Source organism: Phyllobates terribilis, unplaced genomic scaffold (genome assembly GCF_046119375.1).
Source record: "Phyllobates terribilis strain yellow unplaced genomic scaffold, ASM4611937v1 Scaffold_7__3_contigs__length_470593459, whole genome shotgun sequence".
NCBI lineage: Eukaryota > Metazoa > Chordata > Amphibia > Anura > Dendrobatidae > Phyllobates > Phyllobates terribilis.
The window spans coordinates 237,213,308-237,237,051 of record NW_027362767.1 but is presented as its reverse complement, the minus strand read 5'-3'; the positions used below and the strand labels follow the sequence as shown (position 1 = coordinate 237,237,051).

The 23,744-nt window shown below is 44.6% G+C and overlaps 1 protein-coding gene across 1 annotated transcript in view; it reads right to left on the bottom strand.

Moving 5' to 3' along the window:
- The window catches only part of WHRN (whirlin), a 240,484-nt gene extending 217,605 nt beyond the window's left edge, over positions 1-22,879 (bottom strand). The window contains exons 1-2 of the mRNA XM_073639868.1: positions 22,155-22,879; positions 20,583-21,630 (exon numbers count right to left, since the gene is read on the bottom strand). Coding sequence (XP_073495969.1) covers positions 20,583-21,521 — 939 coding nt within the window. The 5' untranslated portion in view covers positions 21,522-21,630; positions 22,155-22,879. The remainder of the gene's footprint in view (positions 1-20,582; positions 21,631-22,154) is intronic.
- Positions 22,880-23,744: the final 865 nt, after the last annotated feature.

The window sequence follows — 23,744 nt, the reverse complement described above, 5'->3', positions numbered from 1 at the left end:
GGACACTGCAAGGCTCGGTGCCCTGGAACAGAGATGGATGGCCCGCCTGTCCAACTTTGAATTCACCATCAAATACCGGGCAGGACGCTCAAATGCCAACGCGGATGCCCTGTCTAGAATGCCGAACTTACCGGACGTAGGGGAAGATCCAGAAGATCTGGAAGAAGTTGAGCTCCCTGCGTTCCACCGTCATGGGATTACCCTGTATTCCCACCGTGTGAAGGACAGGCGCTCCGTGACGTTCAATCCCTTGCCCCACTACAACTGGGCGGAGACGCAAGACAGTGATCCCGCAGTCCATTTGGTGAAGGAAATGCTGACCCAGGCCGATGCCCGTCTTGACCCAGATGCTCCGGAGGAGACCAAGCAACTGTGGAAGGAGAAAAGTAAGCTGTTCCTCTACAGGGAGAAGCTGTGCCGGAGAATGGTTAACTCTCGAACACATGAGTTGACCTGGCAGGTAGTGGTCCCAAGACGAGACGCGGCTATGGTTCTGGAGGCATACCACAACGGAGCAGGGCATTTCGGATGGAAGAAGCTGGAGTTCTTGTTGCGTGAACGGTTCTACTGGGTAGGCATGAGAGGAGCCATCGAGAGGTGGTGCAGAGACTGTGGCCCGTGCCACCTGAGAAGAAAAGACCGAGCCAGCCAGAAGACTCCCCTGCAGCCCATCATCACCAGACAGCCACTAGAACTGGTAGCCCTGGACCATGTGAAACTGGCTCCAAGCAGATCTGGGTATGTCTACACCCTCACAATCGTAGATCATTACTCCCGGTTCCTGGTGGTGGTCCCGGTCAAGGACTTAACGACTCAAACAGCAGCTAGAGCCTTCCAGCAGCACTTCTGCCGTCCACACGGGTACCCGGACCAAGTGTTGACAGACCAAGGACCAGCCTTCAAAGCGGAGGTCTTCCAGGAGTTCTGCAACCTGTATGGCTGCAAGAAGATAAGAACAACGCCCTATCACCCTCAAACCAATGGACTCTGCGAGAAGATGAACCAGGTGGTGATAGATCTGCTAAAAACGTTGCCCCTGGAAGAATGCAGTCTGTGGCCTGAGAAACTGCCCGATCTGGTGGACCTGTATAACCACATCCCTGTAGGTTCCACCAACTGTACCCCGGCTTACCTAATGAGAGCAAGACCTGGTAAGCTGCCTATTGACCTGGATATGGGAGTCTTGACGCCTGAGGACACCTCTCCAGAGGCAGACTGGGATACAGAACGGCAGCAGCAGTATCGGAAAGTACAGGAGAGCGTCGAGCGAAGTCTGTCTCAAGCTAGAGAAAGGCAAGAGAAGGCTTATAACCAGTATGCTCCTGCTGTTCCCCTGGTACCTGGAGAGCAGGTCTTGAAGAGGAAGAGGCGGCTCCACAAGTTGGACGACCAGTGGGAGAAGGACCCGTACACCGTACTGCCATCAAGCCATGAGAACCCAAAAATCTGCGTAATCAGTAAGGATGGAGGAGAAACCACAGCCATTGTCTCCAGAGACCACCTGAAGAAGTGTCCCGAGCAGCTGCAAAGCCCTGAAGAAGATCAAGGAAACCCTCAACCCGCAGAGGAAAGGGAAGAAATGATCAGTACCGTACTCGGAGACTTCCCCCGGTCTTGGACACAAGTAAACGGCGCTGTCGTGGTACCCGTCCTCACCTTTCTCCAGCCAGCCCTGCAAGTGCCTACAGAGGAACCGGTAGAGCTGGAAGAGCAGCCGGCCCAAGAGGCAGAAGAGTCCACACCAGCAGTACAGGAGGATCAACCCTCTGCTAGTAGTGAGCCTGCCGTGCCCCTAGTGAGCCAAAGAGTGCGCAGACAGCTGCCCAGCTTACCCATAACACCTCCTACACCCTGTAGTGCAGAACCAGTTAGTGAGCTCCGTAGGTCCACTAGAGTCACTAGAGGTCAGATACCCGCTCGCTGGAGAATCTAAACTAATGCATTGTGAATTTATCTGCTAACTGTTTATGGTTTATGTTTGTTGCCTGTTATTAATTATGTTTCTCAGTTACCCTGCAGATTTTTATGGACTAACAGGTTATGTACGCTGGATAACCGGAACAGTTTTGTAGATAGTTGCACCTTAGTGCCTCTTGCGAAGACGGCCGCGGAAGAGAAAACCTGTCTGGCGTGGCCTACTTGCGGCCCAAAGTAGCTAGCTCCAGCCTTGCAGCCACGCCCAAGGCCAACGCAAGGGGTTTGCTTTGGACAGGTCCCCTACTTCGCTTAAAGTTTCACCTTGGGTGACATGGACACCCTCTTGTTTCAAAAACTTCACCTTGGGTGATATGGACACCCGGTTGCGGACACGCCGTGACCTTTAAAGAACTAAAGCTTCTTGTAAATATGTTATCGTATTATTGTTTATATCCTGTTATTATGTTTTAAAAATGTGTTTAGTCCCGGAGTACTAAAATTTACTAGGGGGGAATGTGACACCCCAGGGGTCTGGTTGCCACAGTAATAGAGATATTATGTCTGAGAGCAAGTGGGAGGTTTCTCTGGTCAGGAAGCCCTAAGCATGCAACACTGCCCACCCAGACCTGGGAGGGGAGGAATCTGCCCTTATAAACTGGGTCTGGGGCGGGATTAGTGAGTGAAGCTGGAGACAGAGCCTGCAGAACAAGCAGAGCAGTCAGAGCCTGGAGAGGGAAAGTGAGAACAGAAGCTCTGTAGGAGCAGCAGCTGAAGGCCAGGGGCTGTGAGCAGAGATATAGCTCGCCCTGGCTGAAGTTACTAAAACCGGACACAGGAGTCCGAGGCTGTGGGGACTGATATATACCCAGCAGCAGAAACCAACCGGCAGGGGATTCCAGGTCCTCTGGCCATAGAAGCCCGGAGGCTCAGTCACAAAGAAGGGACCAGCGCCGCCATCCAGGAGCGGAGGCTAACAGAAGGCCCCAAGTCACCAGCCATACGGGTGAGCACCACACGGTATACTCAGGGACGTGGGCTACTTGTAACCGCTGACAGCAAGGTAGCCAGGAAGAGTGCAGATAAACGGGGAGGCCTACAACTCCACCTGGCCAGGGGAACTCCTGCTTGCTCGCAGACTGACCAGGCCCCTTATACTAGCCAGTACTCCCGGGAGGGTCTGCCTTGTACCATCAGTAAAGACCCTGAACTGCACCTCACGTCTCTGTGATTCCTCGCCGCACCAGCACCATTAGCACTGGGACCCTCACACCATCACTCCCATCATCTCTCACATTAGCTGCCCTGAGGCAATACTTCTCCCGTGGGGAGTTATCCCATACTTGGCTGCGCAAACAACATCAGCCTCAGCGGTCGGCAGCGCAGCGGCGGTCCCCACTGACCGCAATCCACGGGTGGCGTAGTCGGACATTTGCTATACATTAAGACAGCCACTGGTTTGACCACCCTGGGCACGGACCGGGTCACCGCCACACGGAGACTACAACCCCCAGCATTCTACAACAGGCCCGGTTCCGGGTTCCCCTGCACAACACAGGCCCAGGGGGCGCGTCAAATGTATTTTTCACCGTTGAAAGCAATGCAAAAGTGCAAAAAACGCATCAAAAACGCTACGTGTGAACATAGCCCAAGGTGTGTAGGAGTATTTTTGTTTTTGGTTATTTATTTTGCCTTCTATACAAATCATTACCCTGGAAAGGATGTTCCTTAACATTTTTCCCAGGAAAATCCATTTTGGTTTATTTTTTGTATGTTTTATTGTGAGTCCGTAAAAGTGGCGTAATACCTCTGACAACATTGTTAACAGCAGTGACCTGGGAGTCAGAAATGCTTTCAGGGGTCTTCCCCATATTGTTCCCATGTCATTTGAGCACTGTTCCCATCGATTTGGGCAATTTTTAGGCCCTCTGCAGACTGCCGGGGGGGGGGGGGGGGGCGCCAGAAAAATGCTCGAGGTTCCCATAGACTTACATTGGGCTCGTTACTCGGACTGAACACTTGAGCACTCCAATTTGCTCGACCCGAGCATCGAGTACCCGAGCATTTTAGTGATCGCTCATCACTAGCTGTGAACTGTGTTTTACTGATTCATAGCATAAAGCAAATGTCTAACACCAGACGCTGGACTCATGCCGACAACTATTGTGCTGCAGCCTTGGATTTTGCGACTGCAGGTAAGTAGCATATTATCAAATGGATATCAAAATCTAGAATGGAATATGCTAGAAAATATAACCAAAATCCACTCGTGCACTTCTATAAGCATCTGTCTGCTGCTTGTCTTTTTCCCTTCAGTAATTAAAGAGGCAATATAGGCTATCGGTGCATCAACAGGCACTTGTTAGTTGGAGAGAGAACACATTCCCCTAAATGCTTTGCCCTCACTTACATTTTGATTCTATTCATGGTGAGTTCATGCGGACGCTGTGAACGCAGGAGGGTACCGGGGTATAATGAGGCGAAAGGAAGTCTTGTGCTTATCATAGCCCAGTTTGACTCCAAGCACCAGCCAATTCGAGGGATGCATTCTTGGGAAAAATCAAAAAACTGGAGCTGGATGTGGTTTTCTCAGAAATAAGCTGCTACCTTTAGAAAAGAATAAGAAATCAAATTTCCTTTTATACTTCCCTATTTTTATCTTTTTTATGTTACTACTTGATTACAGTTATTTGTAAAAATTAAAGGAATTAGTCCTGGCAATGTAATTGTTGCTGCTTTGAAATGCTGCGACATTTCAGAGAAAACTTTGAGAAGCTGGTCGGTACTGATGCGTCACGGCTGACTAGTCCTAGGTAGGTATCCTTCCCGCTCCCCTAGACTGACAAATCTTGGGGAGCAGAACTGGGAAAAAACAGTTATGGACCTGCCTTGGACTAGTCATGATATGAGTCATATAGTCCCCGGTTTCTCTCATGTGCTGCAGAGTAAAATATACATGGCTGCAATGCTGCCCGTGTAACATGTTGAAATGTCTTTTTAGTAATGAGTTCATATTACTGACAGTATAAATTTCTCCTGCAATGACTTAGTCCGGCCATTAGGGGTCAGCAAGAAACAAGTAAAGAAAAAGCCCGGGGATCTGTAAAAAAGCCCAGGAAACACAGAACCAGGAAGTCCTCCGAGGAGACAAGATCTCTCTGATGCCAAAAGGACGTCCGGAAGCTTGTAGAGACTGCAGCCAGACGGTGTGTCCAAGAAGAAGCTGTGCCTTGTGAGTAACTGAGATATGTGACCGGTCACCAACTGTGTAGTCAGTTAGGGAAAGCTAGTTAGTGATTCCAGTAGTGCTGAGAACTGCCTGGTGTATATCACTGCTGATGGACTGATCAGGCTTGATCCAGAGATTGTGAAGGATCTGGTATACTAAGACTCTGTGTATGTGGAAACTACAAAGGAGCCCTGTTGTGAACTACACTTTGAGACTGAGATTGATTCTAATTCCTGCTTACACCTGAATGTGCTGAAGAGGACCACATGCCACGTCCGTGGTAACATCCTGGGTAGGCCCTGTACTGAATAAGGGTGGGAGCGGCATAGCCCAGGGGTAGTTTGGCTCGTTCCCGTGAGATTGGCACTTGGGCGCTCTATGGCTGCATAAGTTGTAATTTGTGTTAGTGGCTGTTGTGGCCCACATTTTGTAGAATCGTTTAACCCTGTCATTTGTGTGACCACTATAAAGAAAGTTATTTGCCACTATACGAGGTCGGAGTCATTCATAGCAGCGCCATATCCCTCATTCACATTCGACCGGCGTTCCGGTCGTTACACCCGTGATTCAGGCAGAATGAATCAGATGACAAGTTCCCTATAATATTGACATGATATATATAATATTATATATATCATGACATGATATATCATGATATGATATATATATATCATGACATGATATATATAATATTGGCATTGTTCTCTTTTGTTTTTTGTTCTCTTTTGCCTTATTTGTGCTTTAGTGCAATATATTTGTTTAGTTCTACTGTATGTAAATATCTTCAATAAAAGTGCAATTTAAAAAAAAAAAGAATGGAAATTAATAAAAATAAAATGCATTTGTACTTTTTAATGTACTTTAAATTAGTGCTCCTGAATTCCAGTCCTCAAGGTCCTCTCACAGATCATGTTTGCAGATTTGCCTTAGTTTTGCACAGGTGATAATTCCAGGAATACTGCCTCTCTATTAGAACAATAGGATATAAAAAAGAGAATCCTATAATTGTGGATTGTCAGTATGTGTTCAACATGTCCAACATTAGGAGGACATGGCACTAGAGGCATGAACAAATGTTTGCAAGAAAGTTGATTATCCATCAATGCCCATTGTAAGGGGCCCCATTCACAATACATAGCTGAACGATGGTTTGGCTAATCAGTCCGCCAACAGATATCTCTCCTGACTGCTCCATACACAGAAGCGATTGCTCTGCCAAGCAGTCCTGTGTTCTCTATCAGAGGCCCGCTGCCAGACTCCTCTGGTGGTGACTTATCTCACCAAGAACAAAAGGAACAGCATTACAAAATCACACATACCCGATCCTTATGATATCAGGGCAGATGATGTCAGGGAAGAGTTGGGAGGCCCTATACACATTAGACTGTCAGCCGAACCCAATATACCCAGGTTCGAACTGCATTAGTCAATTGTAGAACCTCAATTCCAAAAAAGTTGAGACTGTGTAAAATGTAAAGAAAACAAGAATGCAATGATTTGAAAATTTCTCATAACCATATTTTATTCCCCACCGAACATAGATCACAAATCAGAAGTTGAAAGTAAGACATAGTTCCATTTCTTTTGAAAATATAAACTCATTTAGAAGTTGATGGAAGCAACACATCTTAAAAATTAAGTGGTAAATAATGAAAAACAGCTGGATGGTCAATTTTCAACTAAGTTACATAGCTGTGTATAAAAAGAGCATGCTAGAGAGGCAGAGTCTCTCAGAAACAAAGATGGTCAGAGGTTCATCAATCCGTGATCAACTATATCTAAAAGTGTGGAGCACTTTCTGAAAAATGTTCCTCAATGTAAAATTGCAAAGACTTTGATTATCCCACCATCTACCGTACATATCATGGAAAGATTCAGAGATTCTGGAGGAATCCATGTGCACAAGGGACAAGGCCAACTGTAAATATTTGAAGCTTGTGATCTACGAGACCTCAGGCGATACTGCCTTAAAAATAAGCGTGATTTGAAGGTGCAAATCACTCCATGGACGCAGGAATATTTCCAGAAATCATTGTCTGTGAACACAGTTATATGTGCAATCCACAAATGCAATTGAAAGCTCTATCATGCAAAGAAGAAGCCATATAGCAATACAATCTAGAAATGCTGCCGTCTTCTCTGGGCCAAAGCTTAATTTTGTATGGAAAATATGGACACCGTGTCCTGCAGACTCAAGAGGTGAGAGCCAATTCAGGTTGTTATCAAAGCATAGTTCCTGCATTTATGATGATGTGAGGTTGCATTAGTGCCTATGGCATGGGCAGCTTATGCATGAAAGGCTGAGCTTTATATAGAGGTTTTAGAACAGCATATGCTCCGACAACGTCTATTACAGGGTAGGCAAGACAATGTTAACACCAGGGCCGGCGTCCGCACCCGGCGCACCCGGGCAAATGCCGGGGCCCTGAGCAGGCAGAGGGGCCCACTGGCGGTCGCGCACCCCGCTGGGCTATGGGCGGAGGAGAGCGGTGTCAGCGCCCGCCCTTCTCCGCCGCTTGCTCAGGGCCCCGGCAGGCGGATACTTACCTCTCCCCGTGCCTCCGCAGATCCGCTGTCTTCCTGCTCTGCGCTCCCTGTGACGTCTCAGGTCAGAGGGCGGGGTGACGTCTTTACACCGCGCCCTCCCCTGAGCCGTCACAGGGAGCGCTGAGCGGGAAGACGCCGACAACGCTGGAGATCGGACCCGAGCAGCGGGCAGCAGGCAGCAGGTAGCAGGTAGCAGGTAGCAGGTGAGGAGAAGGGAGGTGAGTATTTGATTTTTTTTTTTTAATGTATGGAGGCATGGGGCAGTATAAAGAGAAGGGCGGGGGGCATCCTGCATGGGGCATTGTAAAGAGAGGGGGGGACATCCTGCATGGGGCATTGTAAAGAGAGGGGGGGACATCCTGCATGGGGCATTATAAAGAGAGGGGGGGACATCCTGCATGGGGCATTATAAAGAGGAGAGGTGACAGCCTGCATGGGGCATTATAAGGTGGGGAACAGCCTGCATGGGGCATTATAAAGAGGGGGGGGGTCATCCTGCATGGGGCATTATAAAGAGGAGGGGTGACATCCTGCATGGGGCATTATAAAGAGGAGGGGTGACAGCCTGCATGGGGCATTATAAAGGGGGGGGGCAGCCTGTATGGGGCATTATGTGGGGGGTAACAGTATGGGGCATTATGTGGGGGGTAACAGCCTGCATGGAGCATTATAAGGGGGGGACAGCCTGTATGGGGCATTATATGGGGACCGGTATCCTGTATGGAGCGTTATATGGGGGCCAGTATTCCGTATGGGGGCCAGTATTCCGTATGGAGCCTTATATGGGGGCCAGTATTCCGTATGGAGCCTTATATGGGGGCCAGTATTCCGTATGGAGCCTTATATGGGGGCCAGTATTCCGTATGGAGCCTTATATGGGGGCCAGTATTCCGTATGGGGGCCAGTATTCCGTATGGAGCCTTATATGGGGGCCAGTATTCCGCATGGAGCCTTATATGGGGGCCAGTATTCCATATGGAGCCTTATATGGGGGCCAGTATTCCATATGGAGCCTTATATGGGGGCCAGTATTCCGTATGGAGCCTTATATGGGGGCCAGTATTCCGTATGGAGCCTTATATGGGGGCCAGTATTCCGTATGGAGCCTTATATGGGGGCCAGTATTCCGCATGGAGCCTTATATGGGGGCCAGTATTCCGCATGGAGCCTTATATGGGGGTCAGTATTCCGCATGGAACCTTATATGGGGGTCAGTATTCCGCATGGAGCCTTATATGGGGGCCAGTATTCCGTATGGGGCCTTATATGGGGGCCAGTATTCCTTATGGGGCCTTATATGGGGGCCAGTATTCCGTATGAAGCGTTATATGGGGGCCAGTATTCCGTATGGAGCCTTATATGGGGGCCACTATTCTGTGTGGAGCGATTCGCCGGTTTCTGAGCTATTGTGGAATTTACAGTAGATATCACTTATGTAATGTAAGAAGTGAAATCTTTGCATTGTACTATATATATATTTCTCTGCTGTATCTGTGCATCATGAATCATGGTATGTGTTAAAGGGGCCCACTGAGACTCTTTCGCCCAGGGCCCACAAAAACCTGGAGCCGGCCCTGGTTAACACCACATACTGCATCCATCTCAACAGCATGGCTTGACAGAAGAAGAGTTCAGGCAATGAATAAAAAACATTTGGCACATTATGAAACGAAAAATGTGGCAATGACCCCGGACTGTGGAGCAGTGAGAATCCTACGTCAGACAAGAACGAAAGAACATTCCTTTGCCAAAACGTCAGCATTTGGTCTCCTCAAATCCCAGACGTTTACAGGCTGTTGTACAAAGAAGAGGAGATGCTACACAATGGTATACTCGGCTCTATCCTGACTTTTTTGAGATGTCTTGCTGCCATCAATTTCTAGTTCATTTTGTCTGTAGTGAATAAAATATGGCTATTGTGATGATAGTCACTACTGATGGATAAGCCGTGAGGCTGGGTGGTCAAGAGGTCCAAGGTCAAAATCTAAGAGAATACGTCATAGACAGAGGGGTGAAACTAAGGCGTATTCTGGAAACAGTGCAAAGTCAGTATTCCAAGAACGTATCACAACACAACAAAAGGGCTAGGCAAACGGATGGTCAAAACAAATCCTAGGTCAAACAGCAAAGATCAGAATACCAGACAAGGAACACAGAGCAAGCACACACCTCATTATCAAAGCTACAAATGGCAGCAATCAAAGGCAGAGAGCAGGTTAAATAGCCAGGTAATTACTCTGGACAAGAGACAGATGGATAAAGTCCTGGCACACCCTGGTCCTGATTGGATGGCTAATCTGTCACTCCAGACACTGACAGCTCAGTGCTTCCCAGAATCCGATAGGACAACTGAGCTGTCCATCACCATACTGACAGCTCAGCCCATTCCTAGATTTGATGGTAGCACTGTCATTCACTGCGTCCAGACACTCAGGAGGAATCGTGACACCTATGCAAGATTTCTAAATCATTGCTTTCATGTTTTCTTTGCATTTTACACAACTTTTTGAGAGTTGAGGCTGTACAATTGACTAACATAGATCGAACCCAGCAATATTGGGTTCTGCCGACAGTCTCTAATGTGTATAAACAGGGGACATGCTGCTGACAATTATAAATAGAGGGGAACAAACGATTGCACAAATGTTCGCTTGTACTAAACCTGTCAAATCATTATTACATCAAAATGAAAGTAAACGTGCATCGATTGATTTCCAATATCATTGAACGGCACACGTTACAGGCAGTTTTTCTGGTCGACGGAAAGGACTCTTAGCATAGAGAATAATAGGAAAACAATATGGCTCGTTCTGGAGCCCTTGAGGATGGATCCTGCTTGAGTTGAAACCCCCATTCTTTAGGCACCTTCTATAGCAGTGGCAGAGGCTGCCTCCATGGATATATATACACCCTGGTGTGAAAAATGGAGACTTTTTGATTTCATTATGTAGCAGTAGTTTCTTTGGAATGAACTCTAATATTTTCAGCACCTCAGTTAATGAATACAAGGATTCAAACATACACTAATGAATATAATTAAGAAGTGACATAAATGATTTCAATCATCCTGAAAAAAAAAGTATAAAATTGGAAACCAGCAGGGTGAGGGTGCGGGAATATGAACATCTGCTTTAGTACAAAGCTTTATAATGTGCTGCCCTTAATTAGGTGTTCAGTCAATTTTAAAATGTCTTATCTTTGATAAGTTGTAGGAGAGCAGCGATTATTAAAATTTCTTGGCTTATTGCCCAGATATAAAGCACTTTTTGGGACTAATGGAACATATTTTAATTAATATTGTGTTTCCCTATTTGCTGCTGTCATGTAAAAGTTATAGAAGCTAAATGTATTATTTCTAGTACAATAAGGATCCTGGGACATGAGATAAAAGTGTGTGTAATACGTAAAAAAAATCCCGAATTACTTCCTAACAAAAATTTCAGCCTCTTATATGAGGGTGATCTTTGAGGCTTTCCAGATCTGTATTGGATGATCTGTGAGATTTTTATTTGTCATCTCAGTTCTCATGCATTACAACAGAGCCGTGTGCAGGAGTTCTTATGGTAAGACATAGAACCTCCTGTGGCTCCTTACAAATCCTGTATGTAAGAGATATTCTGTCCTGGAAGCAGAAAAAAAAATCTTTTGATTTTTAAAAAAAAATATGCAAAGCTATGCGGACATGCAGTAAGGCGCCGTACACTTCTATAACAAATAAAGCAGATAAATCTTATATGAAATATATTGCAATTAAAGGGGTTGTCCAGTCATAAGATATTAATGACCTATCCTAAAGATAGGTTATCATTATCAGATCTGTGGGGGTCCAAAACCCAGCACCCCCCACTGATCAGCTGTTATAAGCTCTATCAGTGGCCGGATATAAACATAAAGTGTCGCTGCAATGCGCAGTGGCTCTATCCACTGCATAGTGGCCACTGCCTGGTACTGCAGAACAGGTCTTATTCAAGAGAGCTGCAACAGCTGATTGGGAGTGCTGAGTGTTGGACCAACGCCAATATTATATTGATTGTTATGGGTTTACCTAGTGAGGTGGATTATCTAACCCATAGGTCAGGGTGAGCAACACAGACCAAAGGCAATGGCACAGCAGAAGGACTTTCCAGATGGCAAGTGGATCAGCAAGACTCTAGACAAGACTATCAGGAAACATCAGTAGAAACAGAGCCAGGAGTGTAGACATACACAGGAACTGTATATGTATAGACAGTCCAGGACTTACAGCAAACAATTGGTTAAAAAGAGTTGTATGCTATCAGCTTACTGTTGGAATTTGGCAGGGACATAATTAACAATGATGAACAGACAAACTGAATTCTAGCTTGTAGAGAAAACACATTCTGTTATAGCAACATTTGTAGTGTGAACAACACCAGTGAAGAGTTTGTTTTTCTTACAGTGGATGAAGGGTTAAACAGCAAACAAATGGTTAGCCACAGGCAACAGTGATGAACAGGTAATCTGAATGCTTACTTGTAGAGCAGATATACACTGCTACAATAGCAGTTGTAGTGTGAACAGCACCAGATAAGATTTTGGTATGCTTTCAGGAAAAGAAAAGTTAATCAGCATGTCTAAGCCAGGAACTATATGGAGGTAATTGAGAAACAAACATGAGTTTGCTGAAGAGATGATTGTCAGTTGAAAGAAATGGATGGTGAGATAAGTTCTGAAGCTTGTGAACAAAGCTTACTTAATACTCAGACACACACACACCTAATTCGACCTAAAAGGCCTAAGGTGATGATGTCACAGGAGTTTTTTAGGCTACATGAGAAACCCAGTGAGGACCACAGAAAAGGGAGGTGGCCATAGGAGAGGGGAGTAGGGCCCAGCGCCAAAGCCAGGACAGATGAGTAACACTGATGGCCTATCCTAAGAAAATTCTGCTGAGAATCTATGGTGGTTACATATACAAGATAAACAGCAGATCATGTTGCAATGAGTAGGATCTGCCAACGATCTACAGTTAATTTCTCATTTGCATGGCCAGCTATATTTTGAGTTGCAATGCAAAGGTGTCCATTCTCCTTAGATAGCTGCCAGCCAACAGCTGTCTTTCGCAACATCCCTATAAAGTTCACATTTGGTGCCAGCTTATCTCCTGTGACCACGAAAGGATTGGGCATTTACACAGTTCAATCCTTCTCACCAGACATCATCTGTCAGGGAAGACTTGAGGCTCAATCATGGTACTACTGAAATCAGCAGCTTTGGCGGACCTTTAACTAATATAGGAACCTTTAAACAACTGGATGACTCCCACTCACCGGTGTGGTCAGTGTGCAAATGACCATACCATATAGTGTCTAGCTATAAACATTGTACACTGTGGTGCACAAATTACAGTGCCATTCATAGGTCATATAACACATACAGTATATAGTTGTCCAAATAACAATTTTATACAGTGCTTAGAGGTGATTAAAAAGATTTGTAGGACCCTGGTCAGCCGGCCACATTGGTAGTCCATGGCCACCGGACCGGAGCCATGTGAACCTCCTCCTATCTGCTGGAATCTCTGGCACCTCTCCTGATTAGTAGTCTCCACATGATGTCATCCACATGTCACACCGGATCTACAAATGAGAAGAGGCTCTGGGGATTCCCGTAGGTAGGATGGTGTTCGTAGGGATGTGGTCTGGCCACCATAAACTACTGAGGTGACTGCTGCACTTGGGTCCTGTGAATCTTCTGGATCATATCTAACAGTGCTACCAACAGTGTTCAAATAATAATACTAAATAATGTTATATAATGATATCTAAATAAAACCGCTATATCATTAATATTAAGTATCATCGCAGTCACAAGCATTGGCTTCCAGCCCTCAAAGGCCCATCGTAGACATAAATTAAGCATTATGGCCTGAAAAAATTGCACTCATTGATACATAGGCAATATCCATTACAAAGTTGCTTACTAGTCTGGACCATAGTCACTATGGCTTTTATGGAACTGTTTTACATTTGGAGATGTTTGCTTTAATGTCCATATGTTCCTTTATTTGCTATTTCACTGGCACTTCATCCCATTTGGGAACGTTCACATGTCCTAATGATGGTTCAGTAAAACTCTGTTTTTTTAAACAAATTGTTTTAAAAGAAATGTTCCTGGAAATGCTTTTGTGGGAAACGACTATCCCAATAACAATGTGATCGTAGTTTTAACATATGGTGTCCCCAGTCATGTTTTTCACCATTGAAGATAATGGGGTAGAAAACACTACAAGGCGAGTCATAAAAACAATGCTGTTTCTTAACTGCGATGTTATTAGGATGTTAATGTATCCTAGTCACTGTAAAGTCGTTACAATTAATACATTAAGCAACATCAGCTAATGACTCATTTACATATGGCTGTGGGTTTGTGGTAGCTACTATGCATGGTACTGGCTCAATATTTTCTAGACACCGTACAGCCTGTAACATCTCTACACATATTTTAGTGCTAATATATTCCAGGTAAGAGTTTGCTTAGTTGTCACCAGGCACAAACAACAACTATTCATCAAGCAAAACTAGTAATATTCAGAAAACATAAACTAGAAAACCTACTTCTAGAATCCTGAGGAACCACATCTATAACTAAGAGGCTGCTATGCACATGTGGTCTCAAAATGCGTCAGTCACGACTTGCATAGATCCTAACTTTTTATTTATCTATACATTCACTAATGCTATGATCATTGACTCAAAGTTTACCAAAGCCAAAAATCCCACCGTATACCAAATAATTTGCTTGTTCAGATTGGCTCCTGTGCATTTGCACAAGCACCACAGGCTTCCCAGAAAGCCAGTGCAATAAGTACTGGAATAGAATAAGTCAAATGAGCATCAATAAGGGGATTTCTTCTGTAGGAACATATGGATGCACAGGGCAAATGGAAGGTCTTTGTATAAATGCATACTTGTCATTTTACATTGCAATATATCTGTTTCTTACACATACTACAATAACTAATGTTGCCAACAAGTATGTTATCATTCTTTATATGAATTGGAGGCAAGTGTAGTTAAATACGGTAGACTCTGTTGATATTAAAGAGGACCTGTCACTTTCTTAAAAAAATTGAGTAGAATACAATATAAAAAAAACATGAGCTCCCCTGATTCTGCCACTCTTTTCCCTTTTGTGCTGCCTCTTTCCTTTGCTGAGATATTCACATTTGTTTCTTCCAGAGCACACTATGTGAAATTTCTACTTTTCAGTCTAACTGGCCATATCTGCACAGTCTTCTCTGAAGGCGTGCACTTTCACTCCTCCTTCTCCGATGCTACCAATTAGAGATCAGCATCTGAGACTGATAGATCAGCTGCTGAGATGTGATTGGCAGAATTTGGGAATGAAGACTGTGAAGAAACGCCCAGTTGGAGTGTAAAGCGGAGATTTCACATAGTGTGCTCCAGGAGAAAGAAATGTGAATATCTCTGCAATGGAGCAACGCAGAGCAAAATGGAAAAAAAGAAACAGAATCATGGGAGCTCGGGGATTTTTACAAGGTATTTAACTCAATTTTTTTGAGCAAGCGACATGTCCTCTTTAAGGCGTTAACAAAATGACTGATCTGGCAATTCTGGAGGAACCATTAGTTTTAATGCTCAATATGGTCCAGTTCACCAACTAAAAGTCTGTCGCCCTCCACTTACTACAGGGTGCAGCAAACGTACAATGGTAATCCGCAGATCCCCACCCACCCATGGGCACTTTTATAAAGCTGGAGGGGCTTATCGATTGAACCAACACTTAGTTTCACTAGTTATTTTCTCCAACCTGATCTATATACGCACACTCCATGGGTAATTACAACAACACCATGTTCCTTTGCACTTGATCTTAGGAGTGCCACCTTATATCAGTCTACCTCATCACAATTGGTGTCATTGTAACAAAATGGACCACCATGTGATCTCTTGGATGGTTGTCAGGTCCGTCATGGATCCCTTTTCTTTCTCCCACCCCCTTTTGTCTGCTCTCTTCCTTAGGTTGCATCATGAAAATGGTGTTCTTGCCAAATGTTAGCTGTTTGCCAATTTCGGTCCTATTCGACAAGTGTCTGACTGTCATTTCAATGGCAACTGACTAACGTCCATCCATCTCTTCTATCTTCACACAGGTACTACATCTCTGCTTACTGTATCATCTACGTCATCTGCTGAATTCTCATCTTGAAAAATGTTATGGTACTACATCTCTGCTTACTGTATCATCTATGTCATCTGCTGAATTCTCATCTTGAAAAATTTTATGGTACTACATCTCTGCGTACTGTATCATCTACATCTCTGCTTACTGTATCATCTATGTCATCTGCTGAATTCTCATCTTGAAAAATTTTATGGTATAATGTGTCTGCTTGCTGTATTTGTGCTATGTTATCTGTTGCATTGTATTCAATATTTACTGATATATGTCTGTACTTCCATCACTGTAAACTCTATCTGATGGAAGGTAATATACTGTGTCAGGCATAAGGTGTTAGGTTTGTGTCTTTGATCAGCTCTCCACCCCCCTGGTGAGCTGGGCAGCTGTCAATTTAATCACAAGCAGCTCCCACAATCCCTCTCACCTGATGCTATAGTCCTTCCTATAATTCTAGATGCATCATAAGAGGTGCACGTTGTGTGGGGTGCATGCATGTGTCCTCTTCAGCAAAGTGTCCTATTCGACAAGTGTCTGACAGTCATTTCAATGGCAGTCATTCAGGGCAGGAGTCAGGCAACCCACACTTTGTACTCTCTTCCAGCTATGCACTTTATTCCTGCATCCATATTCCTGTGTGCTTTTTTCATTCACATTCACTGCCCCATCCCCCCTCCATCACCACTCATCTACATCTGCCCCTCACTCCTTCCCTCTCCCATGTACAGCTCCCATGCTCTTTTGAACTTCCTGAAAAATCTCACTCTATCTTATCCAAAGGTATTGCACAAGAAACCACGTCACAAATCCAAAAAACTATCTGCTCTTTCTCTTTTTACTGCTACTACTCATTTCAGGGGATATCTCTCCTAACCCCGGTCCATCCTCTGCCAACCTCAACCCCTCTCCCACCTCACATCGAAACCCCGCTAACCTTATTAATATCAGCTGTACTCCCCTCTCTGATCATAACATTCTCTCCTTCACGCTCAATCCTCGCCCGCCCCAGCACACTACTACCTATCACACATTCAGAAATCTACAAGCCATCAACCCTCATACTCCTACAGACTCCCTTCACTCATCACTGTCTCCAATCTCCTGTCCTAATCTGGCTGTAAACCACTACAATGACACTCTCAGAAGCACGCTGGACCAAGTAGCACCCCTCACCCTCAGAACCTCTAAACACAGATTAAAACAGCCCTGGCTCACACCGCAAACCCGATTTCTCCAGCGATGCTCTAGAAGTGCCGAACGCCTATGGAGGAAAACTCGCACATTAGAAAACTTTATCCACTATAAATTTATGTTAAAAACATATAACTCTGCCCTTCACCTTGCCAAACTGACCTATTTCACCACCCTGATCTCCTCACTATCCAACAACCCCAAAAAACTCTTTGACACCTCTCATTCCCTCCTCAGTCCTAAAGTCCAGGCCCCCTTTATGGACATTTGTGCTGAAGACTTGGCCTCCTACTTCACAGAGAAAATAGACACCATCCGTCAGGAAATTAGCTCCCCACCACCAAGTGCCGTGACTCCCATCCCTCCCCACATCCCCTCTGGATCACTCTCCACATTTGACCCAGTCACAGAAGAAGAAGTCTCCAGGCTCCTCTCTTCTTCTCATCCCACTACATGCACCACTGACCCCATCCCCTCACATCTACTCCAGTCTCTTTCTTCAGTCATCACTATTCACCTAACTAAAATCTTCATCCTCTCCCTCTCTTCTGGTATCTTCCCCTCCTCCATCAAACACTCCATCATTACTCCATTATTAAAAAAGTCCTCTCTTGACCCTTCCTGCACAAACTACTACAGATCAGTCTCCAATCTTCCCTTCATCTCTAAACTCTTGGAGCGCCTGGTCTACTCCCGCATTACCAGTTACCTCTCCACTCACTCTCTTCTAGACCCATCACAGTCCGGCTTCCGCCCCCTATATTCTACAGAAACTGCACTCATCAAAGTAACCAATGACCTTCTGACAGCAAAACGTAATGGTGACTACTCTCTGCTCATTCTTCTTGACCTCTCTGCAGCTTTCGACACAGTTGACCACCACCTCCTACTCTCTATGCTCCACTCAATCTGCATAAAGGACACTGCTCTCTCCTGGTTCTCCTCCTACCTATCTAACCGCTCTTTAAGTGTATTGTTCGCTGGCTCCACTTCTTCCCCCCTTCCTCTCACTTTTGGGGTTCCTCAGGGTTCAGTCCTTGGCCCTCTTCTCTTCTCTCTCTACACAGCCCCAATTGGACAGACCTTCAGCAAATTTGGTTTTCAGTACCATTTTTATGCTGATGACACACAATTATACACCTCATCCCCTGACCTTACCCCCACTGTACTACAGAACACCAGTGACTGTCTGGCCGCAGTTTCTAACATCATGTCCGCTCTCTATCTGAAACTCAACCTTTCCAAAACTGAACTTCTTCTGCTCCCACCGTCTACTCACCTCCCTAAATCTGACATCTCCCTCTCCGTGTGTGGCACCACAATAACGCTGAGCCAGCAGGCGTGTTGTGTGGACGTTGTGTTTGACACCAATCTTTCCTTCACCTTCCATATACAATCTCTTGCCTGCTCTTGTCGCTTGCACCTGAAGAACATCTCTAGAATCCACCCCTTTCTCACATTGGAAACAACAAAAACCCTGATCCACTCCTGCCTTGACTACTGTAACTCTCTATTAATTGGCCTCCCCCTCACTCGACTTTCCCCCCTCCAGTCCATCCTTAATGCTGCATCCAGGGTCATCTATTTGGCTAATCGTTACTCAGACTCCTCCGCTCTGTGCCAGTCATTGCACTGGCTGCCCATGAATTATAGGATCCAATTTAAATTGCTTGTTTTCACCCACAAAACTCTCCACAGTGTGGCACCCCCCTACATCTCCTCCCTCATTTCTGTTAATTGGCCTACCCGTTCTCTACGCTCCGAAAGCCACTTTCGACTAACATCCGCACTAATCCGTACCTCCCACTCCCGGCTTCATTACTTCTCCCGAGCTGCACCTATTCTTTGAAATGCTCTACCCCAAAAAATTAGGACGAACCACAACTTACACAGTTTTAGGCGCTTCCTAAAAACACACCTATTTAGGGCGGCCTATCACGTTCCCTAATCGAAGTCCTTTTATATTCTTATAGCCCATTCCTTATTTCTCCAAACATAAGTCTCCACCGAACCCAAAAGCACTACAGATACTGGCTGGTGACGAGCTCATGCAGCCTTTATCTATCCCTTATATATCCCTAACCATCATTGTAAATAAGCTCCTGTACTTTGTGTCACCCCCACCTCATTGTAGATTGTAAGCTCTTACGAGCAGGGTGGTCACTATTTTTGCTTTAATTATTGTATTATCTTTAACTATGTTACTTATGACTGTTGTATATGAACCTCTGAATTGTAAAGCGCTGCGGAATATGTTGGTGCTATATAAATAAAGATTATTATTATTATCATTAATTTCTTTAGGATCTAGTTATACTGCCTCATACCCCAGTTACGGCATCAGCCTGTACTGTGGACTATTTATCCCCAGCATTCTGGACACTGAGGACTTCCCTCCTCTTCAACTTATACTGCATCCTGTCTGCCCTTAGATATTTGCCCGTGCCTCTATGTTACATTGTCGTGAACCAGTTTTCTTTGTTTTATTTATATATATATGATTTTTAAAAGCTAGTGCGCGCTTTGACCGGTGGCCAAAAGAGGCAAATTATATGTGTTCATTTTTTACTTACTGATAGACTGACTGAGGATCGAATGCATCATTTGCTTTATAAGTGCTCCTTTTTGACCCCTCAACTCTCCCTTCAAGGGGCTTTTTTAATAGGTGCACTTGCTTTTCAGAATTGGGACATCATAATGTATCCTTTTTCACAGAAAGTACAATAATTAATTGCCAAAATGTCATTCTTTTTTTTAAGTTATGATAAACCTAATCCGACAAAAAATGCAACAACAGCATAAATGATACAAAAACAGCAACCATACTCCGAAGTGAAGCACACCAACACATGCTCAGGCTTGTAAAGGTATAATTTACATTTATATCTACAAATGTTTTGTCATGTTGTGGAACAAATTGCATCTCAGCTGTCACATTAAAATGCAGTTATTAATGGAATACATTTCAGGGATGTCTATAAGGTATTTTTGGACACAGAGAGTTTACCAAATAGACAATGTATAATAGAAATAGACTAGTTTATTCCCTTACAGAAGTTTTATTATTAATATTATTTTTTTTCTAATTGGTTAAAGACAGGAATCGGTATTACATAACAAAATAAGTTTTAATCACCTTCTTAAACTTCTGCAGTTTCAATGCCAACACTCCGGTGGTCTCCGCTGGTCTTCTAGTACTGACGTCATGTCCATCATTTACATGACCACTGCAGCCAATCTCTGGTCTCAGCAGGTATGACGGTTTGTACAACACAGTAGCTGAGACTAGTTATTGGCTGCAATGATGGACATAATGTTAGTGCTATAGGGCCAGTGAAGACCACTGGAGCAGAAGGCAGGAGCCTAAGGGGATTAAATAGATGAGTAATGCCTCTGACATAGACGTCATAGAAGAAGCTTGTACATTAATCTGTCACAGTCTGGCACCACTCAGCCATTGAACTTTTTTGGGTTGATACCTTGATAGACTCGTGGCAACTTGGTCTACAAGTGAGAGAAATAGGTAAAAGTAACTTACCTTAACCGCCTCACTGTGGGTGACTCTATCAAGTGATCGCCCATTTGCTTTTATAATCTGGTCCCCAATTTTCAGTCCTTCTGTTTCTGCCAAAGAACCAGGTTCAACCAGCGACACATAAATACCAATACCATGTTCCACGCCACCACGAATACTGAATCCAAGACCCTCTTGGTTTTTGCTTCTTTTAAGTATAACCTGTCTAACATCGGGTTTGGTGTCAACAGATGTGGAGCCTTGTTGGCTGAACCCTGATGATGCTCCAGGATATGAAGCTCCAGATACCAAACTAGGACTAAATGATTGATTGCTAAAGGCAGGAGCTGTCCCTGGTACCGAAGGGCTAAATCCAGGAACTGTCCCTGGTATTAAAGGGCTAAATCCAGGAGTTGTCCCTTGTCTTGAATTGCTATAAGAAGGAGCAGTTACTGTTGTTGGGATACTAAAGGAAGGGTTTGTGCCTGGCAATGGTGAAGTGAAAGCAAGAGTTGTGCCTGATATTGGGGCATTAAATCCTGAAACCCCATCCCCTAAAATCCCACTAAATCCAGAGGATCCAGGGGTCAAATCCTTTATATACAACCCCTCTGAAGTATACTGGTCAAATAGTAATTGGTCAGATCGTGGGATAACAAGACGCAGCATAGGGAAAAGTTGCCTCTGGTCCTGAGGGCGCAATATAAGGCGCAATGTCCTCACCAGGTCAAACACATTTCTCCGAGAGTGGTAAAGTCTCAAACAGTGCAAAAGCTGTTCCCGCTCAGGGTCACTTAACAGTCGGTTCAGAGCTCCATGCAGCCTACGGACATTTGAGGAGAGGACACGTCCGATGTCCCCTGAGCAAATTGAGCCAGATGATGATGAATGTATGGACCCTGTTAGAGACTGGTGTATGGAGCCCCTTGGCGAGGGGTGAAGAGTACCTGGCTCTGAATTCATTGCCCAGTGGCTGAAGATAGTGTTAGAATATCCTACATGTGAGCAACTTTAATGATCCCATGAGGCACTTCTGTACGCCAGACCTTCAGTACGGTGTTCTTAGCAGGACCTGATGAAGAAAAAAACAAAATCTTGAATTTTCTCTTGAGCTCAGCCAATTTGTCCTCTCTATGTAATCAGCAATGATTTCTAAGATTCAGTCTCGTTTTGCCCATCGACAATTTAAAATTGCAGCATCAAGGTCTTTGGCATCTCATGGTCTAGTGTTTCCATGATTCTCTCTCGCAGTCGAGCTCCCCTGTAACACTCAGTCGTTCACAGTGTTTTAAGTCCCTGCTTCTGCTTCTTTCGGTGTCCTCCCTCCCCCTCCTCGCCTTCTCTATTTCTCAAGGTGATTCTCTGGGTCTGTTGCCCTCTTCCCTCTCCTGTTCTCTGCAAACCACAATGAATACCGGGCACCTTTCTTCTTCCCACAAGCAGCATATCCCTTTTTCTAGTATTTCTGGCTCTATCATCTGTAGTGGTTCTAATTTCAGAAAGTCTATTTTTTAATATCCCCTCTGCATTTCCTTACGAGTACTGCTTCAAATTCGGTATCCCATTCAGCCCCGTTTCAAGCTCTATTGCACTCACCTGGTCTCTCTTTCAGAAAAAAACCCACATCTTTTCAGTGGCTCAGACTCCTTTTTGTCTTCTCGCCATTCTTTCACAGTCTAACAGGTGTCATTCCATACCTCTCCGATCCAGGTGATGAATTTCAGACACGGCAGATGTCTCTCTCCATCTGTCATATTATACTGGTCATTCTTTTATCAGCCACTCTCTTTTCTATGGACACTGGTTCTCAGCAGTCTCTTTGTAGACGGATGAAGTCTTGGATGTCAGCTCTTTTTCCGAGGATTCCACGACTTAATTTCCTATTATTCTTATTTCTTACCGTCTCTGATTAAATATCTCATTTATGTCGGAAATGTCTCTTTCTCGCTTTCAATTAAAATGAGATGGGTCTACTTCCAAAATTAGGCAATGTTTCAATATTATTAGGGTACTCTTCTTTACTCTCTTAATTGGACTAATTGTCTCTTACCCTTTTCGATGATTTGATAAAAGCACTTGGATGAATTTTGGGGAACTGGCTAGTTTGCACGTAATATTCTCGGATAGACTCCGTCCGTCACCCACTCTCTCTGCAGTATTTCTTAGGCTCTCCCAGGTAGTCGTCTCAGTGTTCCCCTTGTCTCTGACTGTCACAGGTGTCTTTCAGTATATCTCTTGGTCTCTCCCGGATCTGACGTCCCCCAGTAATGTCAGCGTTGCCTGGAGACTGAGAAGACAACACTAATATGCACAGAGCTTAACCCTGCACTGCCAGACGGCTATGCATCAATCTTGTGAGTCTAATACTCCAAACTTAACCCTTAACACGCCTAAAGCCTGCAACGCCAGCTGCTGCCGAGCCAAATTACGTTTTTATTGAGTTCATGCATTGGGGTCAGTACCTAAAGGCAGGTCCTCATCATGAAAACAGAAACTCTCGCAGAAACTCAGAAGCTGACACAAATATATAATATTTATTATATATATATATCAAATAGTAAGGTTAATGTTAATCGTTACGTTTTAGGTTCCAAAACCATCACATGCAATAAAATGACGTGTTTTGCACTTTGTATGGATCAGCTTATAGGGAATATGTTATAGGGTTGGATATATCTTTGGTGCAAGCTGTGCAGCCACATAGGGGCGCCACTTTTATCTCTAAAGCACCAATCAGATTCGATCACAGATACAGAAAGGGGGTCGTGATAATAAGCTGTTGTACTAAATGGCACATCTACTTTTTTTTTGCACAGGGGTCTTCTTTTGTCGGTGTCCATCAAAAGGATGATTCTTCTCCATGCGTCTACTAGAGGGAGTTTCTATGGGGTTATCCCACTAATAGCATTTATAGGGAATCTGTCAACAGGTTTTTGCTATGTAAACTGAGAGCAGTATAATATAGGGGCAGAGAGACCAATTTCAGTGATATATCAATTACTGGGCTGCTTTCTGCAGTTTTGATAGAATCCCTGTTTTCTCTGCTGTAGATGTAGCAATGGTCAGAATGCTCATCTGTGTATAACCCCGCCCACACCCCTGATTGGCAGCTTCCTGTATATATTATCAGCAAGCTGCCAATCAGTGGTGGAGGCAGGGCTACACAGATTAGCCTGACTGGCCTGC